This window comes from Mus musculus, chromosome 2 (genome assembly GCF_000001635.26).
Source record: "Mus musculus strain C57BL/6J chromosome 2, GRCm38.p6 C57BL/6J".
In the NCBI taxonomy this organism is placed as follows: domain Eukaryota; kingdom Metazoa; phylum Chordata; class Mammalia; order Rodentia; family Muridae; genus Mus; species Mus musculus.
In genome coordinates, this window is record NC_000068.7 from 32,383,887 (window position 1) to 32,407,388 (window position 23,502).

General features: G+C 52.3%; 2 protein-coding genes and 1 pseudogene across 2 annotated transcripts; 2 read left to right on the forward strand and 1 right to left on the reverse strand.

Annotated features, from left to right (window-relative positions):
• Positions 1-750: 750 nt before the first annotated feature.
• On the reverse strand, positions 751-3,853 carry Lcn2 (lipocalin 2). Its single transcript, NM_008491.1, has 6 exons — positions 3,694-3,853; positions 3,142-3,278; positions 2,070-2,155; positions 1,820-1,939; positions 1,533-1,634; positions 751-998 (listed from the first exon to the last, which is right to left on the reverse strand). The coding sequence occupies exons 1-6, from the start codon at positions 3,829-3,831 to the stop codon at positions 979-981; spliced, it is 603 nt and encodes a 200-aa protein (NP_032517.1). The 5' UTR covers positions 3,832-3,853; the 3' UTR covers positions 751-978.
• An 8,150-nt stretch (positions 3,854-12,003) lies between these two features.
• Ptges2 (prostaglandin E synthase 2) lies at positions 12,004-18,854 on the forward strand. Its single transcript, NM_133783.2, has 7 exons — positions 12,004-12,664; positions 13,652-13,849; positions 16,164-16,222; positions 16,517-16,666; positions 16,992-17,192; positions 17,601-17,718; positions 18,290-18,854. Exons 1-7 carry the CDS (start codon positions 12,389-12,391, stop codon positions 18,440-18,442), a joined length of 1,155 nt encoding a protein of 384 aa, NP_598544.2. The 5' UTR covers positions 12,004-12,388; the 3' UTR covers positions 18,443-18,854.
• A 3,299-nt stretch (positions 18,855-22,153) lies between these two features.
• On the forward strand, positions 22,154-22,818 carry Gm13413 (annotated as a pseudogene).
• The last annotated feature ends 684 nt before the right edge of the window (positions 22,819-23,502 follow it).

The following is a 23,502-nucleotide window of genomic DNA, read 5'->3' on the forward strand; positions in this document are numbered from 1 at the left end:
AGGAAATTGGAGGGCTTTCCTGTGGTTGACATGGAGGGGCCACAGCTGTCACCAGTGGGTGTGGCACCTTGTCAAGTATGACACAGGCCTAACCACTATCCACATCTGTGCACCCTCCTGCCCTGGCTACAGGCCCCCAGAAATCCCAGGATCCAGACCAGTTGGGCATGGCCGCACCTCTTAGCCCCTCCAGGCTCTTCCAATGTCCCCGTCCTAGAGGGGCTACAGCTTTGGGGCCTGTTGCAGGTGGTGAGGTAGCCCTCAGAGGCAAGGGCATGGCATGAGCCCAGGACTTAACTAGGGTACCAAGCCAAAACAGCAGTGAGGGCAGTATTGTTCTATATGGGAGGGACTTGGGGTAGTTGATAGCCGAAGCAAGAGACCTTGAGGGTAGACTGGAGTTCTGGGGCCTTCTCTTCCCTGAGCCTTCTCTCTGTGACCCTATCACCGCACTGGAATGCTACCGGTGTGAGCCAACCCTTTGCCCTCCCCCCCCCTTTTTTTAAAAGATTTATTATTATTATACATAAGTACACTGTAGCTGACTTCAGACACATCAGAAGAGGGTGTCAGATCTCATTACAGATAATTGTGAGCCACCATGTGGTTGCTGGGATTTGAACTCAGGACCTCTGGAAGAGCAGTCAGTGGTCTTAACCGCTGAGCCATCTCTCCAGCCTCCCTTTGCTCTTTTGCCCTTCATTGTTATGGGTATTGTTATGGGATTAAGTAGCACAGACCCTGAGAAGTGGGGGCATGTATTTATTCAGCAGAAAGGGGACGCCATTGGTGGTGTTAAGACAGGTGGATGGGGAGTGCTGGCCAAATAAGAAGAGGCTCCAGATGCTCCTTGGTATGGTGGCTGGTGGGGCAGCCAGGTGGCTCTCTGGCAACAGGAAAGATGGAGTGGCAGACAGACAGGCAGCGCCTGAACCATTGGGTCTCTGCGCATCCCAGTCAGCCACACTCACCACCCATTCAGTTGTCAATGCATTGGTCTGTAGGAGAGAAAGCTCATCAGAACAGAGCAGAGGGAGACATGTGGGTGATCTCGGCTGCCTGGGCCTTTTTTGATGGCTGGGGCAGCAGAGCGACCTCTGTGGAGCCGACAGTGTGAAAGAGAGGCATCAAGGGTTGCTGTGGGGGAGTGGTGGCTACCTAGCCTCTCACCGGATGGCTCTGTGTAGCCCAGAGTCTTCTACCCAAGTCACTTGAAAGCAAAATGTCTCTCAAGCTATGGGATAGGGGTAGGCCCAGGACCAGGCCCAAGGTTCAGGGTTTGGAGAGGAACTAGCCCTTGGAAGAGGTGGGAGGCTTGGGGTGACAAGAATGAGGAAGCTTGGACAGGAATCTGGACTCCTCATCAGGGCAAGTCCTGACTGAGATCGCTGAGGACTGTCACAGAGTCTCCCAGACCTCAAAGTGGATCCCGATGGCTAGAGCAGGGGATTAAGTCTTTCCTTCCCCTGGCAGGTCAGTACCAGCTTGGACAGTTCCCACATCCCTTCCCTGTCTCCTCAACTGGCCATTACCGGTGGGGACAGAGAAGATGATGTTGTCGTCCTTGAGGCCCAGAGACTTGGCAAAGCGGGTGAAACGTTCCTTCAGTTCAGGGGACAGCTCCTTGGTTCTTCCTGCAACCAAGATTGCCAGAGAGCAGCCACAGGTCACTCCATAGGTTTGACTGGACTAGCAAACAAACCCTCCCTCAGACTTGTTATCTGTGGAGGTCTGCAGAAGACCACTCCTTGAAGGGGGCTGAAGCTGAGACTGGGGTGTAACCTGAAGTTGAATCCCTAAGGGTCACGCAAGAACTCACCATACAGGGTAATTTTGAAGTATTGCTTGTTTTCAGAAGTCTTTCGGAAAAATACCATGGCGAACTGGTTGTAGTCCGTGGTGGCCACTTGCACATTGTAGCTCTGTACCTGAGGATACCCTGAAGGCGTGGAGAACAAGGGATGGGTTCTGTCTGTCCAAACTAAGAGTTCTCCCCAGCTTTCAGAGTGGCTTTCCCCATAATAAAATATGAGTGGAGGGACAAGGACCCCACCGGATTCAGGACTCACTGTGCATATTTCCCAGAGTGAACTGGCCAGCCCTGGAGCTTGGAACAAATGTTCTGATCCAGTAGCGACAGCCCTGGTCCTGGTCCCTGTGGGAGAGAGATGAGAGTGAACAGGGATATGACATAGGCTGGAGTGTCCTTTGGACTAGAGCAGGTGGGACTAGCATTCTGATGTCGCCCACCCCTGTTCCTCCAACCCATAATAGCCTGCCACCAAACCTGGCAGGAGGCCCCGCCCACCCATCTTAGATGCACCTAGGCCTTTTGAGTCTGCCCTGCCTGGTCCTGCTAAGACCTTTCTCCCCATTCTTTCTCTGCTCCATCTCTACGGCCTCTCTTGGTTAATCCTGAGCAGCCAGCCTACTACAAGTTAAGCACTATGCCCCCAACCCTTTAACCAAATGTGAAATTTCCCTAAGTCCCGTTCAATCCCCTGCCACAAATAGCTGAGCCCCCACCCCCAAACCTGCCATTCACCTGCCCTTTGCTCCTCAGATATTTTGCTCCAACTCCAGCCCACCTATCTGCCAGAGGCAGTTATCATATGCAGGTGGTGGCCCTGGCTCTCCTCTGCAGGCGCAACCCTCCATCCCCCACACACCTCCCCCACTGACTGCCTGCCCTCTCCTTCACTATTCTTTCCACTCTCCCTTGCTCCAATTAAGCCACAGTTCTCCTTGCAGAAGCCCCTGACCAAGCCTTGGCACAGGGTGAAATGCCCCGGGGCTATTCCACTCAACAGAGGAGTAACCAGTGCTCCTAACCACTGAGCCTTCTCCCCAGTCCTTCCACCTAAATTTTGAGAGAAGGTGAGCTCAATGATTGGATTACATTGGCTGCCCAGCAAGTCCTAGGGCTCCTGACCCCTCCTCCCCAGGACTAGGTACCACACCCGGCTCCTTGATGCTTATTCCTGGGAACCGAACTCAGAATCTCCTGCTTATGTGGCATCTCCCTAGCTTCTCCCTCTTGTTTTCTGTGGCTTGTGTGTCCTTCTCACTTTGACAGAAGTCAGGAATGGGAGAAGAAAAGAGCAAGAAACCACCCAGTTCCGGGCTGTGACAGGGCTTCACCTGACCAGGATGGAGGTGACATTGTAGCTATTGTTCTCTTGTAGCTCATAGATGGTGCTGTACATCGTAAAGCTGCCTTCTGTTTTTTTCTGGACCGCATTGCCTGCCAGGCCCACAACGTACCACCTGCCCCGGAACTGCAAGAAATGAGAGGTAGAGCCAGGGATGGCCTCGCAGGCCGCTCCTCCTGCTCTGTTCCTCTGGGTACCTTCAGGCACCCCAGCTGGAGGGCAGCAGAGCCCCAGACTCTGTCTGTCTAGAGATACTGGCAGGAGTTAGCCTCTTCCAAGGCTAGACAAGATCCTAGATGGAGTTAACCCTGAGTTAGCAGGATGGGGTGGTTTTGGGCAAGGGGTTACTGTCAGAGTGGCTATCTGAGCAGCATGAGATGTGGCATCCCCTAGGACACAGAATGATCATGTGTAGAAGCCTGGACACTGGCCTCCCAGAGTCCTAGCCATCCTACCCAGCGCTGCCCGTGAAACCTTTGGCTTCTCCTCCCATCTGCCCTGTTTCCCCAGCCTCTCCTGCAGCAGCCCTTCAGGGTCCTACCTGATCGCTCCGGAAGTCTGGCTGCAGGGGGACAGTGAGCAGAGATGGGGCAGGGATCAAGTTCTGAGTTGAGTCCTGGGCCTGGCTCTGCAGGACCCCAAGCAGGGCAAGGCCCAGACACATGACACTCAGGGCCATGGTTTCCACAGCTACTAGGTCTGATGTGTGCTGGAGGAGGAAGAGCAGAGAGTGAGGAGGACTCCCCAGCGGGCTTTTTATGGGCCTACCTGGCTGCCAGCCCCCCTGTTGGGCGGGGTAGTCCATCCTTTACCAAGTCCAGGAAGCCATGAAGTAATTGCCAGTACATTCTGTTGAAATACTTGGCAAGATTTCTGTCCCTCTCTCCCCCAGGTCGGAACTGTGCAAGGTTGAGCAACAGGAAGGGCTGCAGGGGACAGAGGGGGACCAGAGGGACATTCCCAGGGCTTTGGATTCTGGCAGGCACAGGGCACTGCTTGTGGGTCAGCAGCTCAGATCTGGACTGCCTGTCCACTCCCATAACCCTGTAGGAGTCCTAGAGGGTCAGAAACAGGATAGTGAGTATAGTACAGGCTTCCCCCACCCCTACCCCCTGCCTCCTACCCCACACCCACACCTGCTGTAAGCCAAAGCCATCTGAACACCAGACCCTGTGCAGCTTCCTTGTCTGGGGAAGGGTGAGCAAGCTGAGAGTGAATGTTTTAGACAGGGAAGAACAGGACACCCTGTTCTGAGCCTGCCAAGCTCAGCCTTGGTCCTGGCACAGGGTGAGGCGTCCAAAAGATTATCCTGGAAGTGTCCAATACCTTGAGCCCCTTCACTTTCCCATGACCCCACTGCCATTTACAGGAACAGACAGGGCAGCAGCTGAACTCTCAGGGACTCACCCTCTCCTGTGCCACGTAGTCCTTAGATGTGGCTGCTTTCATTTTTTTTTTTCTTTTTTCTTTCTCTTTTTTTTTCAAGACAGGGTTTCTCTGTATAGCCCTGGCTGTCCTGGAATTCACTTTGTAGACCAGGCTGGTCTCGAACTCAGAAATCTGCCTGCCTCTGCCTCCCGAGTGCTGGGATTAAAGGTGTGCACCCCCACGCCCTTGTGGCTGCTTTCAAAGGTAAGGACTGCAACCTCGGTGTCATCTTAGCACGGAGGATAAGGGGATCACTTGGGGGAGCAGGAGCCCTTGGGGAAAGTGGGTGTGTCTCCACACTGCCCTGTGTACTCCAGTTACTTTGGGCAGAAGCAAGTTTCTACCTTCTCCTTAAGTCATCCTCCCTTGAGAAGGCATCCCTCTGTCCCTGGCCATAACCTTGAGCAGGGGAACCTAGTGGCCCGGCTTCAGGGCTCTCCCTCCCCCAGTTGATTCGAGCTTAGTCCTGGAGAAAGCCCTTTCCTCCCTCACTGGGGCCTGGCCGACATCAATTGAAGGTAGTGATGGATCCCAGATGCTATACTGTGCCGTTTCCCGCCCCCCAGGTGGCCTACTCAGGATCTGCTTCTGAACATCTGACCTGAAGCTGGACTGAAGTCCTCTGGCCCTGGGCAGGACCAAAGGGGCCATTGATTTACCTGTTTGCTGCTCCTGACCTCTCCCTCTCCACTGCTGCCTAGCTCTGGGGAGGTTAGTCACAGGGAAAGCTTAGAGGGGGACCTTAAGCTGATAAGTAGGCTACAGCCTCACACAACCCACACCTAGGATGTAGCCTTCTCTCTCCCCCATACCAGAGAGACTACAACACTAGAATCTGTCCCCTCAGGTCCCTATATGATGAAAGAGCAGGAAGTAAAGCTAAGCCAAGCTGTGGGGATGATGTGGCCACCAGAGCCTGTCACTCTTGAGGCACGGGTGACCTCTCCACCCTTCTAGCTCAGCACTAGGAGATCCACCCCTTCTACTCTTTGTGACCTTAAAAGGTATCCGTGAGCTGGGGATGTAGCTCTCTGGTGTTTTATCCAGCACATGGGAGACCCCAAGTTCTATCTCCAACAGTACAAAGAAACAACCTTCCAACTAAACACATATTAGTTTAAAAGGTCTCCTTGAAAGCTGTGTCGCCTTTGAACCCAACACTCAGGGCAGAGGCAAAGGATCTCTGTGACTTCAAGGCCAGGCCAGCCTGGTCTACATTGGGAGTTTGCAGCAAGCAAGCCAAAGGCTTGTAGACCTTTGACTTAAAACAAACAAATATAGGACTGGAGAGATGGCTCAGTGATTAAGAGGCCTGACTGCTCTTCCAGAGGCCCTGAGTTCAAGTCCCAGCAACCACATGGTGGTTCACAACCATCTGTAATGGGATTAGATGCCCTCTTCTGTTGTGTCTGAAGACAGTGACAGTGTACTCATATAAATAAAAAAAATAAATCATTAAAAAAAAAAAAATATATATATAAGCCAGGCAGTGGTGGTGCATGCCTTTAATCCCAGGACTTGGAGATAGGGACAGGCGAATTTCTGAGTTCGAGGCTGGCCTGGTCTACAGAGTGAGTTCCAAGACAGCCAGGGCTACACAGAGAAGCCCTGTCTCGAAAAACAAAACAAAACAAACAAACAAACAAACAAAACCAACAACAAAAAAAAGATACTCCTGAGTCTTTGGTGACTGTTGGGTGTAGACAGAGCCCCCCAATTTTTAGTCAGGAAAAACAGAGACCAGAATCTCATAGAAGCTGGACAGGCAGAATATTCTAGACTCTGAAAAGCAGGGGGCAGAGTGACCAATGAAACTGGACCGGTATGAACTGGGGCGGAGAGCTGGGACTGTAAAAACTGAAAGGTTAGGATTAAGGGTAGGAGGGAGCTAGCTCAGGACCCTGGCTGTTCCAGGTACAATGCACACAACCACCCTTCAGCCTGCTGCTGATTCTTGCTCATGTGCCCTTCTCCCAACATCCTGCCAGGTCTCCTCTGAGCCTCTTCTCTCTGAAACAGAATCCCTAAAGCCCAGGCTCGCCTCAAACTCCCTACATCACCAAAGATGATTTTGGACTTCTCATGCTCCTGCCTCCATCTCTCATCCAATCGGTATCCTTTCTTCTTTCCTTCCTTTCTCCCTCCCTCTTCTTTTCTTTCGATCCTTCTACCTCTGGAACATCGGCATGCAACACCAGCCACACCAGCTACTCCTTTTATTATTTTTTATTTTGCTACCAGGTCTCATTGTGTGATCCAGGCTGTTACTGAACTTAGTAGCACCATGTCTGGGTCACACTTGGGTTTTCTGTGGCCATAAGGCCAGAGAACTCTAGCTGCTACGTAACCCGACCCAGGTCCAATCCACATGAAGAGCCTCCTAGGTTGTTGCATCTCAAGGATCCAGTCTGACATTCGGATCCAGAAACTCTTCCAGAAACTGGTGAGCCTAGCCTTGAGGGGCTGGAGCTAATGCAGCCCCGCCCTCCAGGCTGGCCCTCAGGCCTGCAAACTGAATGCAGGACTACTAAACAGGCCTCTCAGGGCCTGGGCTGCCTGGGAGGAGCCCTGAGGCAAGAGAACCTGGAGAGCCCTTTGGAATCCAACACAGTGGTAGAGCACTTGTCTAGTGAGCCCAGGGCGCTGGGCTCCAACCTCAGCTCTGCTAATAAATAATAAACAAATACGCTGCTGTAGCCCAGGCACCGCCCCAGGAGATCGTGGTATTCACAGGTGGGTCCAGAGGTCTCTGCTCCCGGTAACTCGAGTGGGAAGGAATGTGCAGTGGGGGTGTTCACCTCTCCAGGGCCTCGATGTGAGTCTCTGGTCCCAGAAGCTGTCTTCGCACCAAGATGCTCCAGGGACCTAGAGGGTCTCCCGACCCCTGCTCCTTCCATGACACAGGAACCTGCTTGGGAAAAGCTATGAAAGGCAGTCCCTCCAAATATTCTCCGTGCACCCACTGGATTCCCCCATCTGGGGAGGGGTCTGACTGGTGGAAAGTAACAGGTCTTACTTCTTGAAGTCTGTGCCCAAGGCCACCCCTGGATCTGATCTGTGGGTGTCTGGCCCAGGTGTGCCTTCGATGGGTGCCCATCTGTTGGTTTAGATTCCTTTAGTTTCATCATGGAACACATGTATATAAGGTATTTTGATCACATTCACATTGTCATTAACCCCTCTTGACCCTTCCTACTCCTCACGGTCCCCTTCATCTATCTACCTACCTTTCTTTCTTCCTTTCTTTCTTCCTTTCTTCCTTCCTTCCTTCCTTCCTTCCTTCCTTCCTTCCTTCCTTCCTTCCTTTCTTTCTTTCTTTCTTTCTTTCTTTCTTTCTTTCTTTCTTTCGTTGTTTTTTGTTTTTGTTTTTGGTTATTTTTTGGTATTTTTGAGACAGGGTTTCTCTGTGTAGCCCTGTCTTGAAAAACCAAAAAAAAAAAAAAAAAAAAAAAAAAGACTGTCTCATAAAAGGAAAAAAAAAGACAAAAGGACAGACAGACAGATAAGAAAGACAGAAAGGAGGAAATAAATGTTTCTCCCCTCAGCAACCATCAGCTGCACACAGATCCTGAGGGAGGCATGAGGCCTTATGAGCCTCTCCCTCTCTGTCTGCTTCTCATTCCAGAGCATGGATGCCTGTGCAGGGAGAGCCCAGATATGATTACGGGTACAGTGGCCTGAAGGCCATGGCTCCGGGAAGGTCTGCAGCAGGCACCAGGTATCCAGGAGGCAGTGGGTGGCTACTGAGCACACCTGGGCTCTGCCTGGTTGCACAAGGAAAGGGCATGTCTGGGGCAGCCATTCCTTGGCACCATGCCCTAGTTCCCTGCTTCTCAGACCTTAGCTGGACTGGGCCTCTGACAGACACCATCCGAGTGGCTTTCGTGAGAGGACAGACATACTTTTCCTAAAAGGTTGCTTCTCTCTTGTGCCTTGTGAGCCCAGGACAGAGCAGGAAAATGTGTAGCCCAGGCGTCAGGAGTGTGCATGCTGGAATGGTTAAAGACTAGCTGTCTGAGAGCATGTCTCTAATTCCACAACCATTGTGCTACTGTCTAGGGCACCCTGGGGAGGAGCCAGCCCATTCTGCCTCTCCCCATTCATCTGGTGGTTTCAGTTGACTGCCACCTGGGAGGGGAGGCATGGGTGAATCTAACAGGCAGTGAGGCCAGTGTGTCTACCTTTACATAGAGCTGACCTGAGCCAGTGGAGGTGAGTGATCGACAGGGAAGGTGGCTCAAGGGACATGGTAGAGCCATGTTGATAATGGCCCCGGAGACCTCGGCCGGGGCCTGGCTGCTGTGCTTCCTGGAGTCCTTCTCAAGAAACCATTTCAGGGTTGAGGAGTGAAAAGTAAGTTCCTGGAGACAGGGCTTAGGCCGGAGTAACTACCATCCCACATGGCTTTCAAAGCACCGCTCAGGGTAGAACTTTCTATATGGATGTGAGGGACAGAGAACACTTCATTCTGGATCCAGAGTCCCTCAGGCCTTGGGGATGGGGACTACCCTTCTTGAGACCCTCAGTCTTAGTCAGAGGCAGAGTCTGGATCCCACCAGACACCACTGGGTGACCCTGTTCCATGCTACCTCCCCACACTTCTGGGTTCTGAGGAGTCCACTTCCTCCCCACTTCTTATGGGTGTTGGCTCACCTCTTCCTCCAGCCCTAGGTCTGGCGCTGGCCACACTCAGCCTTCTCTCAAGAGCAAACTTTTCTAACACTGTTTCTTACCAATAGCCTTTGCAATTGGGAAAGGCTGAGAGTTTCTCAAATCACCGTATTACAACAGATTACCACATTTTTTGGCTTAGAATCACATCTTCCAAACCCCAGAAGTCGGAAGTCAGAAATGCAGTGTACAGGAGGTCGAGAGATGGCTCAGTGGGTAAAACTCTGGCTTTGTGATTATGAGGACCCACGTTCAGATGCATAGAACCACATAAAAGCCAGCGGTGGTACCATGTACCTCTGTGGCCCCAGTGTTCCTGTGGTGAGATGGGAGGGAAAGAGAGGATAAACCTCAGAAGCCCCCGGGCATGCCAGCCTGGCATAGGCAACAAAGAGGAGACCTTCTCAAACAGGGTGGTAGGTGAGGACTGACTCCAAGGTCATCCCCTGACCTCCACTGATCTAAGTGTGCAAGCCCTCACATCCTCACATATAACCACTCCCCTGGTACCACCTCAAACATACACATTTGTACACAAGCAAAAATAAAATAAGCAATCTGCTCTGTACCCAAGTGTAGTGGTTCACACTTGTGATCCCAGCACTCAGGAGGCTGAGGGAAGAAGATTGTCAGGAGATGGAGGGCCAACCTGGGCTACATAGCAAAGTCTAACACAACAGTAGAATAAGACTGGTAGGATTACATTGTGGATTACAGTGTAAGGCCTTATTCTTGTGCACGCTGGACTCGACCAGCAAGAACGACGCTGCAACAGGATCCTTCTGCACACGTTTATTGGGAGAGCTTGATTGCAGAGGCGAAAAGACCCCAAGCCCAGAACTGGTGCTGCTTATATAGGCCTAGGCGAGGCGTGTCTCACACCCGGATTGGTTATGCACTACGCCTCATTTGCATGTTCCTCATCTGATTGGCTACTCTCTCTCTCTCTCTCTGTACCTCACAGAGCCTCATTATCATACCTCATTTGCATGTCTCACATCTGATTGGTTATACTCTCAAAGCCTCATTATCATGCCTGGGCCAGGCAGTGTCTTTGCAAAAAACTTTACTGCATATGTACACCTTGGTTGTTTGTCCAAACTTATGCGTGGTGGCCAGCAGTAGTCAGTGCCACTCTGCAACGGCACATGTGGCTTCCCACACCTTATCTTTTAAAAAAAAAGAGAGAGAGAGAAAAGGCAAGGTGCTTGCTGTTCCTTACAGCTCTGGAGGGTCAGAGTTCGAGATGGAGACACCAACGGCCAGTTCCTCACAGTTGACACCCCGAAGGACGCCTACATTTCAGAAGACAGACAAGGGCAGACAGTCTGGTTTGTAACAGTGTACCCATTCCATTCTCTCTCTCTCTCTCTCTTTTTTTCTTCTTCTTTTTTTGAGACAGGGTTTCTCTGTTTACCCCTGGCTGTTCTGGAACTCACTCTGTAGACCAAGCTGGCCTCGAACTCAGAAATCCACCTGTCTCTGCCTCCCAAGTGCTGGGATTAAGGGCGTGCACCACCATGCCTGGCACCCATTCCATTCTTTTTTTTTTTTTTTTTTTTTTTTTCGAGACAGGGTTTCTCTATATAGCTCTGGCTGTCCTGGAACTCACTTTGTAGACCAGGCTGGCCTCGAACTCAGAAATCTGCCTGCCTCTGCCTCCCAAGTGCTGGGATTAAAGGCGTGTGCCACCACGCCCGGCACCCATTCCATTCTTGCAAACTGATCTAATCATTTCCTAAATGACTCAATTATTATTATGATCACTCCACTCCTTAGTTTCAGTTTATAGATTTTGAGGGCCACAGATATCCTAATGTGGTTACATTGGGGATAGTTTTCCCTGGCCACGAGGGAAAACCGTCCTTATTTGCTGGGTCCTTGGTTGAAGCACACTAGGATCAGAAGTCATAGGGAGACAGGAGACGTAGGTGAGGAGGGGAGGTGAACTTATCAGAAACCGAGAAGTGTGACAGGCAGTGGGGCCTCTCAGCCCAGGCTGCAGCGCCACCTTTCTGAAGTTTTGTTCAGTTTGGGGGCTTCAACAGCCTCATTTTCCCCAACAGTATAATAAGATTGGTAGGTACTGTTCTCTAGTACAGGTTTCAGGCATTTGTTCCAGGATGCCGTTCTGGCTAGCCCCAGGACTGTTCCGGGACAACTCCTGCCCTACTTAGAAGGCTGTGTTTGAGCTGGAATCCTCCGTGCCTTTTAAGCCCATTTTTCTCTTCCCAGCTAGGTTTTCACAGAAAAATACGTTGGGGCCACCTAGCCTTTTTCGCTCTCCTAGGCCTGCATGCGCAGGTTCCAGATGCGTCTGGGTATTGTGGGCTCTGGCGCTGCCAGGCCCGGGAGAAAGCGAAGGCGGTGGATCGTACCCAGATCAGACTCTGGAACAGCCATTCCCCTACAACTCCATACCCGCTCGCCAAGGAACCCCACCTCTCCCTCTCGATTCCACGCCCACTATAAGGCCCCGCCCTCTTTCGGCTTCGGGGCGGGGTCAAGTCAGGGCTGTCCGCGGAGAAGCCTAGGCAGTGGAGGTCGGGCGCTCCGTTAAGACAAGTAAATTCGCAAAGGCCTGGGGTGTCCTGGGAACCTTCGCTCATTCCCATTCAGGCCTGAGAGGTCTTCGGGCTGCCAAGCCGGCCACTTAGCGTGGGCCATTTCCGCGACACGTGGTTTCCAAGGCCCCCCGCTGGATTTGAGAAAAGTTTATGGTTCGCATCATAGCAGCAGAGTACAGCATTGCGGGAGGGCAGAGAGAGTCTGAGACAATGCAGCCACCCACTGGAGACCGCGTCGGACCTTTTCTGGGGAGTGAATGGGTCGGAAGACCAATGTTCTCCCTGCCATCGTAGATGCACGATGTGGAAACGCCCGACCACGAGTTACAGGTCATCATTGTACCCTCAGAAGACAGCGACGCCAAGCCACTTCCTAAGCCCCTGGGGTGTGCTTCTGCCTCTCAGACAGGCATGCGCTCTCAGATCCCTCAAGGACTCTGGTCCTACTTGGCGTCATCGTTACCCTAGGCAACACGCAGGCCCGGTACTGTCCCTTTAAGGAATCCTAGAGCCGCCCTGGTTGGGCCATTTTGGTTTTGCGCGCTCGCCCGCAGCGCCGGCAGAGCGAACATGGCCCAGGCGGCGCGCCTTTCGTGGGTGCTTGTCTCTAGCCGGTGCGCCCTGACTGAGGGGCTGCTCACACGACCCTGGCAGCCGCTCTCGGCACAGAGCCGGGCTGGCTTCACCAGGGTGGCTGCCGGAAGCCGGGGCGCCGCGGTCCGCAAGGGGAGCCCGCGGTTGCTGGGGGCGGCGGCGCTGGCCCTGGGCGGCGCGCTGGGGCTGTACCACACCGTGCGGTGGCACCAGCGTTCCCAGGACCTCCGCGCGGAGCGCTCGGCTGCGCAGGTAAGACTTGGCTGGCACGGACTGCTGACGGGGAGCCGGGATTAGCCCCGAACTGCTGAGAAGCCGCAGGGTCAGGAGAGGCCTCTTTCGCCCGCTTGTGACCTTGGGCGAGTGTCTTGGCCTTAAGAGTGCGAGGAGGGTGGTGCTATCGCCCACGACTTAGAGCTGTATGTATCGCATGCCATGGTCTGTATTGTGATTTAGGGGCGTGTGTGTGGCACCGGGAGTAATCTTTATGGAACGAGTGACCCTGACTTCAGACTCAGAACTGGAGGCGTGCTCCAGCCCACCGTGGCTCGGCAGCCCTGTAGACCTTTCATGAGTTGCAGTCTTTAGCCCTTCTCCGCCCTGCCTCCCATGCTCCTTTCCTGCACCCAGGAACTGGAACTGGCGCGGAGTCCCTGCGGTTCACTGCTCTCTTCTCTGCCCAACCGATTTCCATCTGAAGACTGAGGGGAGGGGGGCTGCAATTGTAGCAAGCTCACCTGAAGGCTTCCCTGCAGAGGAGCTAAATGCAGCCTCCTCCCTCTTCGTTTGGAGATCTGAGGTAGATCTCACTTCTGGCCAGTGCTGCCTGGCCAGTTGGTCAGCTCTGCCAGTTACTCAGAAAGAGTTGGAGAAGTTAGGGGTAAGGGGTGGGAGTGGAGGAGACCTTAAGGACTATTAAGCTGGAGGAAGACACACCCTAGGACTGTCTTCTGTCCCCTTTGGGACAGGAGAAAGATGAACTCGCTCGAAGGGGCGCAGGGACCCCCCCCCCCCCCCACACACACACAGTGTTAGAGCCTCCTGGCCCTGCGGTATACTTGTTGGGCACTTGCAGGTAGGCTGTCTGTCACTCTCTGAGCCCCTTGCCCACCTTTCCTCACTCTCTTTTCAGGGTCACCTTAGAGGACTTCCTGAAGAAAGGTTTGCCTGAGGCGGGTGTGGAGCAAGAGTTCTGGGACCCCAGGTGTTACAAGCCCCATTGTTTTTCTCTTCCCCCAGCTGCCCCTGTCGAACAGCCTGCAGCTGACCCTGTACCAGTACAAGACATGTCCCTTCTGCAGCAAAGTCCGTGCCTTCCTCGACTTCCACTCCCTGCCCTATCAGGTGGTGGAGGTGAATCCCGTGAGAAGGACTGAGATCAAATTCTCCTCCTACAGGAAAGTGCCCATCTTGGTGGCCCAGGAAGGAGACAGCTTGGTGAGCTTTGGGGATCTCATGCCTCCTTTCTGTCCCCAGTGATCTAGGAGTCACCCTAAATCTGATCTTGCTTTATACTCTAATAGAACTTGTGATTCCTGGGTTTCCACGGTGAGCAGGGAGAAGAGCTGGGTGGAAAATGGTTCAGAAGTGTGGGGTGGGCGGTGCAAGCCTGCAGTCCGTTGTTCTGGTAACCCTTGAGTCTGATGCTAGTCTGGGCAGCATGGCAGGTTTCAGGCACAGCAACAACTCTAAAATACATTTAGTGCCTTTTCCTTCCCTGTTGGCTGAGTCTTGGGGATGCACTGAAGATGAACAAACTGTGTTTGTAGTTGGGGTCTGAGGTGTGGCTCGGCCACTCAGTAGCTGTCTAAATACAGATTTTTATTGCCGTGATGAAATGCCATGACCAAAAGCAAGTTGGAGAGGAAAGGGTTTAGCTTACACTTCCAATTCAAAAGCATTGAGGGCAGAAATTCATGCAGGGTAGGAACCCAGAGGCAGGAACTGCTGCAGAGGCCACGGAGGAGTGCTGCTTTCTGGCTTGCTCCCTGTGGCTTGCCCAGCCTGCTTTCTTATAGAACCCAGGACCCCAGCCCAGGGATGGCACCACCCACAATGGGCTGGGCCCGCCTCCATCAATCTCTAACTAAGAAAATGACTACAGCCTGATCTTCCGGAGTCTTTTTCTCAGCTGAAGTTCCCTCCTTTCAGATAACTGTGGCGTGTGTCAGTTGACAGGAGGCTAGCCGGCATACCAGTCCTGTGCTGTTTTTACCTCTCTGGGCTGCTGTTCTGTTTTGTTTTGGATAGAGTCTTGTTATGTTGCCTAAGGTGGCCTAGAACTCAGAATCCTCGTGTCTCTTGCGTGCTGGGGTTATGTGTGAGCATACGCTGCCATGCTCAGTGTTGGGTTTGTTTGTACATTTGCTTTGGTTTTTTTGAGACAGAGGCTCATTGTGTGCTCCTTGTTCTGAAACTCCATGTGATTTTTGAGACAGGGTCCCTGGCTGATCTGGAACCATCCATGTAGATCAGAGTGGCCTTGAACTCACAGAGTCCCTGTCCCTCCTTAGTGCTAGGATCAAAAGCCTGTCACTATGCCCTGGTTGTTTCTTTGTTAAATTTTTAATTAAGGGCTGAGCTGCAGAGATGGCTTTGGGTCAAGGCGCCTGCTGCCAAACCTGGTGACCTGAGTTTAAGTCCCAGGACTCTGGTAGAAGGATACCAACTGTGCCACCGCTGTCATTCACACAGAAAATAAAATGTAATTTGAAAAACAAAAGAAAAGGCTGCTTTAGGCATGATGATGCATGTCTTTACTCCCTGCATCTCTGAGGCAGAAACAGGCAGATCTCTGGGTGTTCAGGCCAACCTGAGCTACATAATAAGACTGTCTCACCGGGCAGTGGTGGCACACGCCTTTAATCCCAGAATTTGGGAGGCAGAGGCAGGTGGATTTCTGAGTTCGAGGCCAGCCTGGTCTACAGAGTGAGTTCCAGGACAGCCAGAGCTACACAGAGAAACCCTGTCTCGAAAAACCAAAAAAAAAAAAAAAAAAAAAAAAGACTGTCTCAAAAAATTTTAAATTACATTTTTGTTTATTTACTATTTACCCTGTGTCTGTGGGCATACATGAGGCACCACAGTTCATGAGTGTTTTTTGATTGTTTATTTTAGTTTTTGGTTTTTCAAAATAGGGTAGCAACCCTGGCTGTCCTGGAACTCACCTTGTAGACCAGGCTTGGTCTTGAACTTAGAGATCCTTAGAGATCCTCTACCTCTGTGTCCCTAGTGCTGGGATTAAAGGCGTGTGCCACCACTGCGTGGCCCCTGGGCTAGTTTCTTAATTAGTCCATAGGATCCCCACTTTGGGCTATAGGGACAGTAAAGATAAAATCCTGCCCCTGGGCTTAGTACCCTGTGTAGAGCCTTTGGTCCTTCGGTCCTTTGGTTCTTCAGTGCCAAGAGGCCAAGTGACTAGGATTAGGGTCAAATGCCAGGCTCTCCCAGTCGTACATACAATAGCCATACTTGGTCACCATTATTCCAAAAGAGGGCTCTAGAATGGGGAGTAGTGAGCTCAGGACATGAGTTTTGGGGTACCTCTGTGATAGATCAACAGTGCTCAGGTTCAAGGACCTTGAGTGCTGTTATTGTTTAAGGAATCCCAGTCCTTCCATACTAGCCAGAGCCTCCGATCCAAACCTGTCTTTTGGGCAAGGTTGTGGCTTATACAGGGCTTGTCTCTTAGGCCTGAGGCTCCAGGTTCTGTCCCAGCATCACAAAAGACAGTTGTTTTTTTCTCTTTCAGCAACAGCTCAATGACTCCTCTGTCATCATTAGTGCCCTCAAGACCTACCTGGTTTCAGGGTAAGTCACTCCTGGGAGGCCCCCCCGCTGGGCCTTATCTAAGGGTGGGGCTGCTGTAGACATTGCTAGAAGAGACCAAAGGTATCCTACTCCAGTGCCTGCCTTCCATAGCTCCTGCATCTCCTCCTAACCGGAAAGCCTTCCTCCTGTCTAACCTACCCCCTTTTGCAGCTAGTGAGGCCTCTTAGGAGGGCTGTGACTGAGTCAGGCTGGGTTGGGCTGGGTTGGTAGGCTGGGGGTGGGGGGGAGGGCAGGAGGACGGAGTCAGGCTGAAGCTGTAGCCTTCCCCTGAAGGCAGCCCCTGGAAGAGGTCATCACTTATTACCCACCCATGAAGGCCATGAATGACCAGGGCAAGGAGGTGACCGAGTTTTGCAACAAGTACTGGCTCATGCTGGACGAGAAGGAGGCCCAGCAGATGTATGGCGGGAAGGAAGCCAGGACGTGAGTGGATCTGCGTCTGCATGGAGCTGCAATGAGGGGTGGGGTGGACCAGGCAGAGTCGGGTGCTCTGGGGCCAAAAGAACCTTTTACAAGGGCTGCATATCAAACACCTTGCATATTGGATGTTTATTACATATTCACAACAGTAGCAAAATTTCAGTTATGAAGTAGCAATGACATAACTGTATGGTTGGGGGCCCCACAACATGAGGCATTGTATTGAAGGGTCTCAGGGTTAGGAAGCCTGTGGAAGACTGAGTGTTGGGGCAGAGCTCTGGCCCTGGCTCAGGGACAGAGCAACACTCTCTGTGTCCTGCATCTGCAGGGAGGAGATGAAGTGGCGGCAGTGGGCGGATGACTGGCTGGTGCATCTCATCTCTCCCAACGTGTACCGAACACCCGCTGAGGCCTTGGCTTCCTTCGACTACATTGTCCGTGAGGGCAAGTTTGGGGCTGTGGAGGCTGCCATGGCCAAGTATGTGGGCGCGGCTGCCATGTACCTCATCAGCAAGCGCCTCAAAAGCAGGTGATGGCTCGTGCAGTGGTATGCATACACAGCAGAGGGCCCGTTCTCCCCAGGCCTGGCATGGCCTCTGGGTAGCGTCCATCAAACCCCTCAGGAGGGGAAAGGGAAACTGAGCCTAGAGAAGAGAAGCCAGGCCTGGGACCCAGCTCGGCTGATCAGTCCCTAGCCCAGGCTTTGGGGTCAGAGCCATGGCCTTACCCTGTGCCCTCTACTTCTGTCTCCTTGTCAGGGTCCCTTTTCATCTTGAGCCACACACTATCACTCGAGGGTCATTTACTCAGTGATGTAGGGACCGTCCCCTCACCTAGGGCCACCCCAGTCACCCTGTCTTTCTGCTTTATGCAGAGGAGGCTGTGCTCATGCGGGCCTGGGAAGGAGTCCCCTGACCCAACCGTTCTCTCTACCCAGGCACCACCTGCAGGATGATGTACGGGTAGACCTCTATGAAGCAGCCAACAAGTGGGTGACAGCCGTGGGTAAAGACCGGCCATTCATGGGGGGTCAGAAGCCTAACCTTGCTGACCTGGTACGTCTGATGGTGAAAGAGTGACCTGCCTTTGGGTAGGGACAGTGGGGAAGGGAAAGCCCGGGGAAGGCCCGCCTTTTGCAGCTCCCTGCTCCCCAAAGGAACTGTGTCTGTTTTCCGTGTGTGTGTGTGTGTGTGTGTGTGTGTGTGTGTGTGTGTGTGTGTGTGTGTGTGTGTGTGTGTGTGTGCATGCGTGTGTGTTGTCAGGGGAAAAGCAAAAGCAAACAGCTTCCATGGTTCTCATACCTGCAAGGCTCTTGAAGGAAGGTTCAGGCTGGGCAGGATCCAGGGGCCTAAGTTGGAGTGGCATGGCCTAGGCTTCCTGTCCAATGTCCTAGCTCAGTCGCTGCATGCATGGGCTCTAGGCCTTAACCTGCAAGTCTCACTGGCCTGGTGTTAGACCCTATCCCTGAGCAGTCTTGTAAGTTAGCCTTGGTCTGACCAAATGCCGAGATATCTCCTCTTCAAAATCCTACACAACTGGCAGCAGCCAGGCAGTGTGGATGCCTCATCTGAGGCCTTGGTGCCCCCACGGCCCCAGTGCAGTGACTGGTCCTTGATCCCTCCCTAGGCAGTGTATGGTGTGCTGCGAGTGATGGAGGGTCTGGAGGCCTTCGACGACCTGATGCGACACTCACACATCCAGCCTTGGTACCTGCGGATGGAGCGGGCCATTGAAGAAGCCCCCTCGGTGCATCATGTCAACCCTAGCTGCAAAGACTAGTTGCTAGGGACACAAGACCTGGACCAGCCCCTGGCTGTGCTCACAGAGGGCAGAGTCATTTTGTCTCTGGTCCACCTAGCCCCCAGTTCTCTGCTTCTGATACTGGACATTTCTAGGGCCCTTGACGCTGAGGACAAGGCCCAAACTTACAGCTGTTCTGTGGGTAAAGGGTCTGGGGTCTCAAAGGCCTACCCTTCAACCCCAGTTCAGAGGCCTGGTCCCCTAACAGGGACTCCTTTTCAACTCTGCTAGGGCCCAGTCCCTTGTTGACAGGGATCAGACTGGCTCCTGCCCTGGAGGAGGGGAAGGCAGTGTGTTAACAAAGCCCCGCCCACATGCCTCCAGGTTTCAGCTCTTCGAAGGTGCCCCTGGGACTATTGTATTTGTAATAAAGGAGAGGTCTGCCACCCCCTCTGGTCTGACAATGGTGCTGCTGGCGCTGCCACGGCAGGCTGTATTAGCCCTGGTGCCTCTGCCGTGGAGTTGGTGCCCACTGAACATCACCAGGATTTGGTGTTAGTCTGATTATGTTCCCCACTGACCATGGCGCTCTGGGCAGTGATGTTCCTGTCCAAGCCTCCATCTGTCAAATGGGTACATTGATAGTCCTGCCTCTGAGAAAGTTGTGGGGAAATTGGGTATGGGAGCACACGCTTGTAATCCCCACAACCTGAGGTGGGAGTAGGGGTTTAGTCTGGGGTTGCGGCATGAGACCCTGTCTCCCAAAGACAGAGTGGGTCTGCAGGCGCAGCTCAGTGGGTAGCATGCTGTCTCAGCACATATAAAGCCCTGGTTTCCACCCGGGCTGTCATTTATGCAGGGTGTGGTAATGCGCACTTAGTGATCCTGGCAGGAGGCAGGAAGATCAGAAGTTCTAAATCACCTTCATTCATATTGAGCTTGAGGCCAGCTTCAAAATACAAAACACCCAACGATGTCACCGTGGGATGAGGAGGTTGGGGGATGGGTACAGGTCAAGTCCACATTAGGACACCAGGCCCAACAAGGCCAGGTATATAAACCTCTGCTGTACAATTAGGGGCTGTGCCCCAGAGATACTGCTGAGGGTCCCTCAGGCAGCCTGTGGTCGACCCAGGTTGGGACAGTCCGTAGAATCTTGTTTTGTTTTTTTAATGTGTACGGGTTTTTGCTTGCATACGTGTCTGCACCATGTATATGCCTGGTGCCTGTGGAGTTGGAAGAAATCTTCAGATCCCCTAAGACTGGAGTTAAGATGGTTGTGAGCCAACAAACCTTCATCTCTCCATCCTTGCATTCTGTGGGTTGCAAAGCCATGGGGTGGTAGGGAGGGGCAGAGGAGCAAGATTGGGGTAGAGCATAGCCAAACCCCAAGCCTGCATGTCCCAGCACTTAGCCTGTACCCCCACCATTGCCCCCCGGAGGAGGTCATGTAGTCCAATGGCCGTGTTAAACTCCCTCTCCCCTTAAAAGGTCATGTCCAGCAGCACTTGAATTTCATTCTTATGCAGATGAGGTATCCTCAGAATTCACAGGTTGTGAGGTTGCAGTTGCAGGTGATCTGCTGCTACAGGTAGGGAAGCAGAGCCTGAACAGCAGCATCCCTGTTCCCAGCCTCCATGTCCCCTCTCAAGGCTCTGTCAACTGCTGTTCCCTGGTACCTCGAGGAGGCCGACTCACCCCTCAATCCCACTGTACCCAAGGAAGCAGCTGGTATACACATTGCCTTAGTAATGATTTCACTGCTGTGAACAGACACCATGACGGAGACAACTCTCATGAGGACAACATTTAATTGGAGCTGGCTTATAGGTACAGCACTGAGTCCATTATCATCAAGGCAGGAACATGGCAACCTCCAGGCAGGCGTGGAGCAGGAGGAACTGAGAGGAGACTCATCTGGGAGATGAAAGTCTTTCATCTTCATCTGAAAGCTGCTAGCAGAATACTGCCTTCCAGGCAGCTAGGATGAGGGTCTTAAAGGGCATGCCCACAGTGACACACCTACTCCAACAGGGCCACACCTGCTAATATACGAACCACCACACACATATTGTGGTGAGATGTCTCCTCACTAGGACACCATAGCCCATAGCCCGGGAAATCCCACTGCTGGTAGCCTGTGTTCTCCATGCTCCTGCACTGGATCAGTTGTGTCTCGCCTTGGCTCCCCCTTGAAGTCATCTGAGTTGTGTTTCGCCTTGGCTTCCCCTTGAGGTCATCTGATTTAGGAAGCAGGTAGGTTGTGTCTCAGGTATCAGACATACCCTCTCTCCTCATCTCCACAGACATGATGTTCGTGTTTTCTTCTGCCTCTGCATTCCACAGAGAGCAGAAGGGCTGGTGGAGCCAGGGGAATCAAACCTGAGTGTTTTCCCCAGAGGTTGCTGTAGGTGGAAGAAGACTGCACTGGCTGGCCGGTGATGAAAACCCCAAGGACCATGCTAGCCAGACTGGCTTCCTATGACTTTAATGGAGAAAGACTGAAGTGGCCACACTCACTAGGCCTAGCAAGCTTACCTTTCTTCTTTTAGCGTGCTTCCCACAGCCACCAGGAGGCACTAGAGAGCCTACAAAGCCTTCAGGAGATGGAAGGAACATGGTGCTGCCACCTTGTGGCCAATTTCAGGTTTGGTTAGGTGATCTTCATTGTCCAAATAGATGTCTGGGCTGATAGCTCCAGCATTTAAGCATTTGGAGATAAGTAGGAAAAATCACATTTCACAGGGGTCAGAACTGTCCCAGGGACCAGTGCCTGGTCTCTGTCATGTTCACTCTAAGTCTCCTGTGGTCTGCTTTTGAGAAAGCTCTCTGTAGCCCAGGCTGGGCTGGAACCTGCCATATAACCTGGGATGACCTCGAACTTGTACCTCCTCCAATCTCCTAAGCGTTGGGATTATAGATGTACATCATGTTGCCCATAGTCTTGGCTGAGCAGAGTTTGGGCCTCTGTCCTCTCTTGGTTGCGACCTTGGGCAAGCCTCATTCCTCCGGGGAACTGGCATCAGTGAGCATCTGTGGGGTTGGTGAGGTTGGGGTCCAGAGGTGTTTGGAAGATGCTGCAGGCTTGTGTATAATCAGTGACATCAGCTCTCTGCCTCAGAATAACATCCCTGTGTGTACTGGATGGTTTTGTGTGTCACTTAGGCACAAGCTGGAGTCATTGCAGAGAAAGGAGCCTCCCTTGAGGAAATGCCTCCATGAGATCTAGCTGTAAGGTATTTTCTCAATTAGTGACCAATATGGGAGGCCCAGCCCGTCGTGGGTGATGTCACCCCTGGGCTGGTGGACCTGAGTTCTATAAGAAAGCAGGTTGAGCAAGCCAGTAACATCCCTCCATGGCCTCTGCATCAGCTCCTGCTCCACATTCCCACTCCAGATTCTTGCTCCTTGAGTTCCTGTCCTGACTTCCTTTGGTGATGAACAGCAGTATGGAAGTGTAAGCCAAATAAACCCTTTCCTCCCCAACTTGCTTTTTGGTCATGGTGTTTTGTCACAGCAATAAAACCCTGACTAAGACATTATGTTTCTCAGCACTGAGTCAAGGACACCGGAAAATCCTGGAGAATCCTGAGAACGAGATACTTCCTTCATGGTAGAGAGAGAGAGAGAGAGAGAGAGAGAGAGAGAGAGAGAGAGAGAGAGCCCCCAGGGAGGGCTAAGGGATTTTTCCTGTTTTTGTCAAATTTCCACTTAAAAATATTTAGAAGATGCTTTCCTCTGGCGGCAGCCATCAGGTGAGCCAAGATGGGTGCATACAAATACATCCTGGAGCTATGGAGAAAGAAGCAGTCCTATGTGATGCGCTTTCTTCTGAGGGTCCGCTGCTGGCAATACCGCCAGTTGCACAGGGCTCCCCGCCCCACCCGGCCTGATAAAGCTCAAAGACTGGGGTACAAGGCTAAGCAAAGCTATGTCATTTACAGGATTCATGTCCGCCGTGGTGGTCGTAAACGCCCAGTTCCTAAGGGTGCAACTTATGGCAAGCCTGTCCACCATGGTGTTAACCAGCTGAAATTTGTCCGAAGCCTTCAGTCTGTTGCTGAGGAGAGCTGGGCGTCATTGTGGGGCTTTGAGAGTCCTGAATTCCTACTGGGTTGGTGAATATTCCACATATAAATTTTTTGAGGTTATCCTCATTGATCCGTTCCATAAAGCTATCAGAAGAAATCCTGACACCCAGTGGATCACCAAACCAGTCCACAAACACAGAGATGCGTGGGCTGACATCTGCTGGCCGAAAGAGCTGTGGCCTTGGAAAGGGCCACAAGTTCCACCACACTATTGGTGGTTCCCACCGTGCAGCCTGGAGAAGGCGCAATACTCTCCAGCTCCACCATTACCGCTAATACACATGATATTTGTAAAATTCATATCCAATAAACAATTTAGGACAGTCAAAAAATATTTAGAAGAACTATCTTAAAGTATTGAGCACATACATGTGCACGTGCTTGTGCGAGTGTGTGTGCGCATGCGTATGGAGGCAAGGAGCATCCGTTGCACACACACACACACCCAGGAGCTGGAGAGTGTCATTGTAAGCTCCCTGACATGGGTGCTGAAAACTGAACCTGGGTCTTCTGTAAGAGCAGTCTTGTGTTAACCACAGAGCCAACCAATTGTCTGGTTCTCCAGTGCGCCATGTTCCCTGGACATCACTTCTACTGTTTTTAACCCAATAGGAAGGGTTTCGGTGGGTGGGCATGCTTGGTGGTACCAGAGAATGAGTACCTTTCTGTTTGTCTTTTGAGACAAGATCTGGAACTCAGTGTGTAGCTCCGCTGGCCTCATACATACTTTGCTTTACAGCGTCCCGAGTGCTAGGGTTATTAGTGTGTGGTTACACGCTGTGGGATCCCTATGTAGGATCCCCTTTGAGCTGACTCAAAGCTCGTCATCCCCAGAACATGTTGCACTTGATGTCCTGAAGGGAATTTCTAGGTGGGATCAAACTGCTGACTTCGAGATGGAGAGATTTGTCTAGGCAGGCTCTAAAAGCAATCAAGAGAGGCAGGCAGAATGCCAGGTAGTGTGTCACAAAACTGTAAACCCAGAACACCAGGAAGTAAAACCCAGGA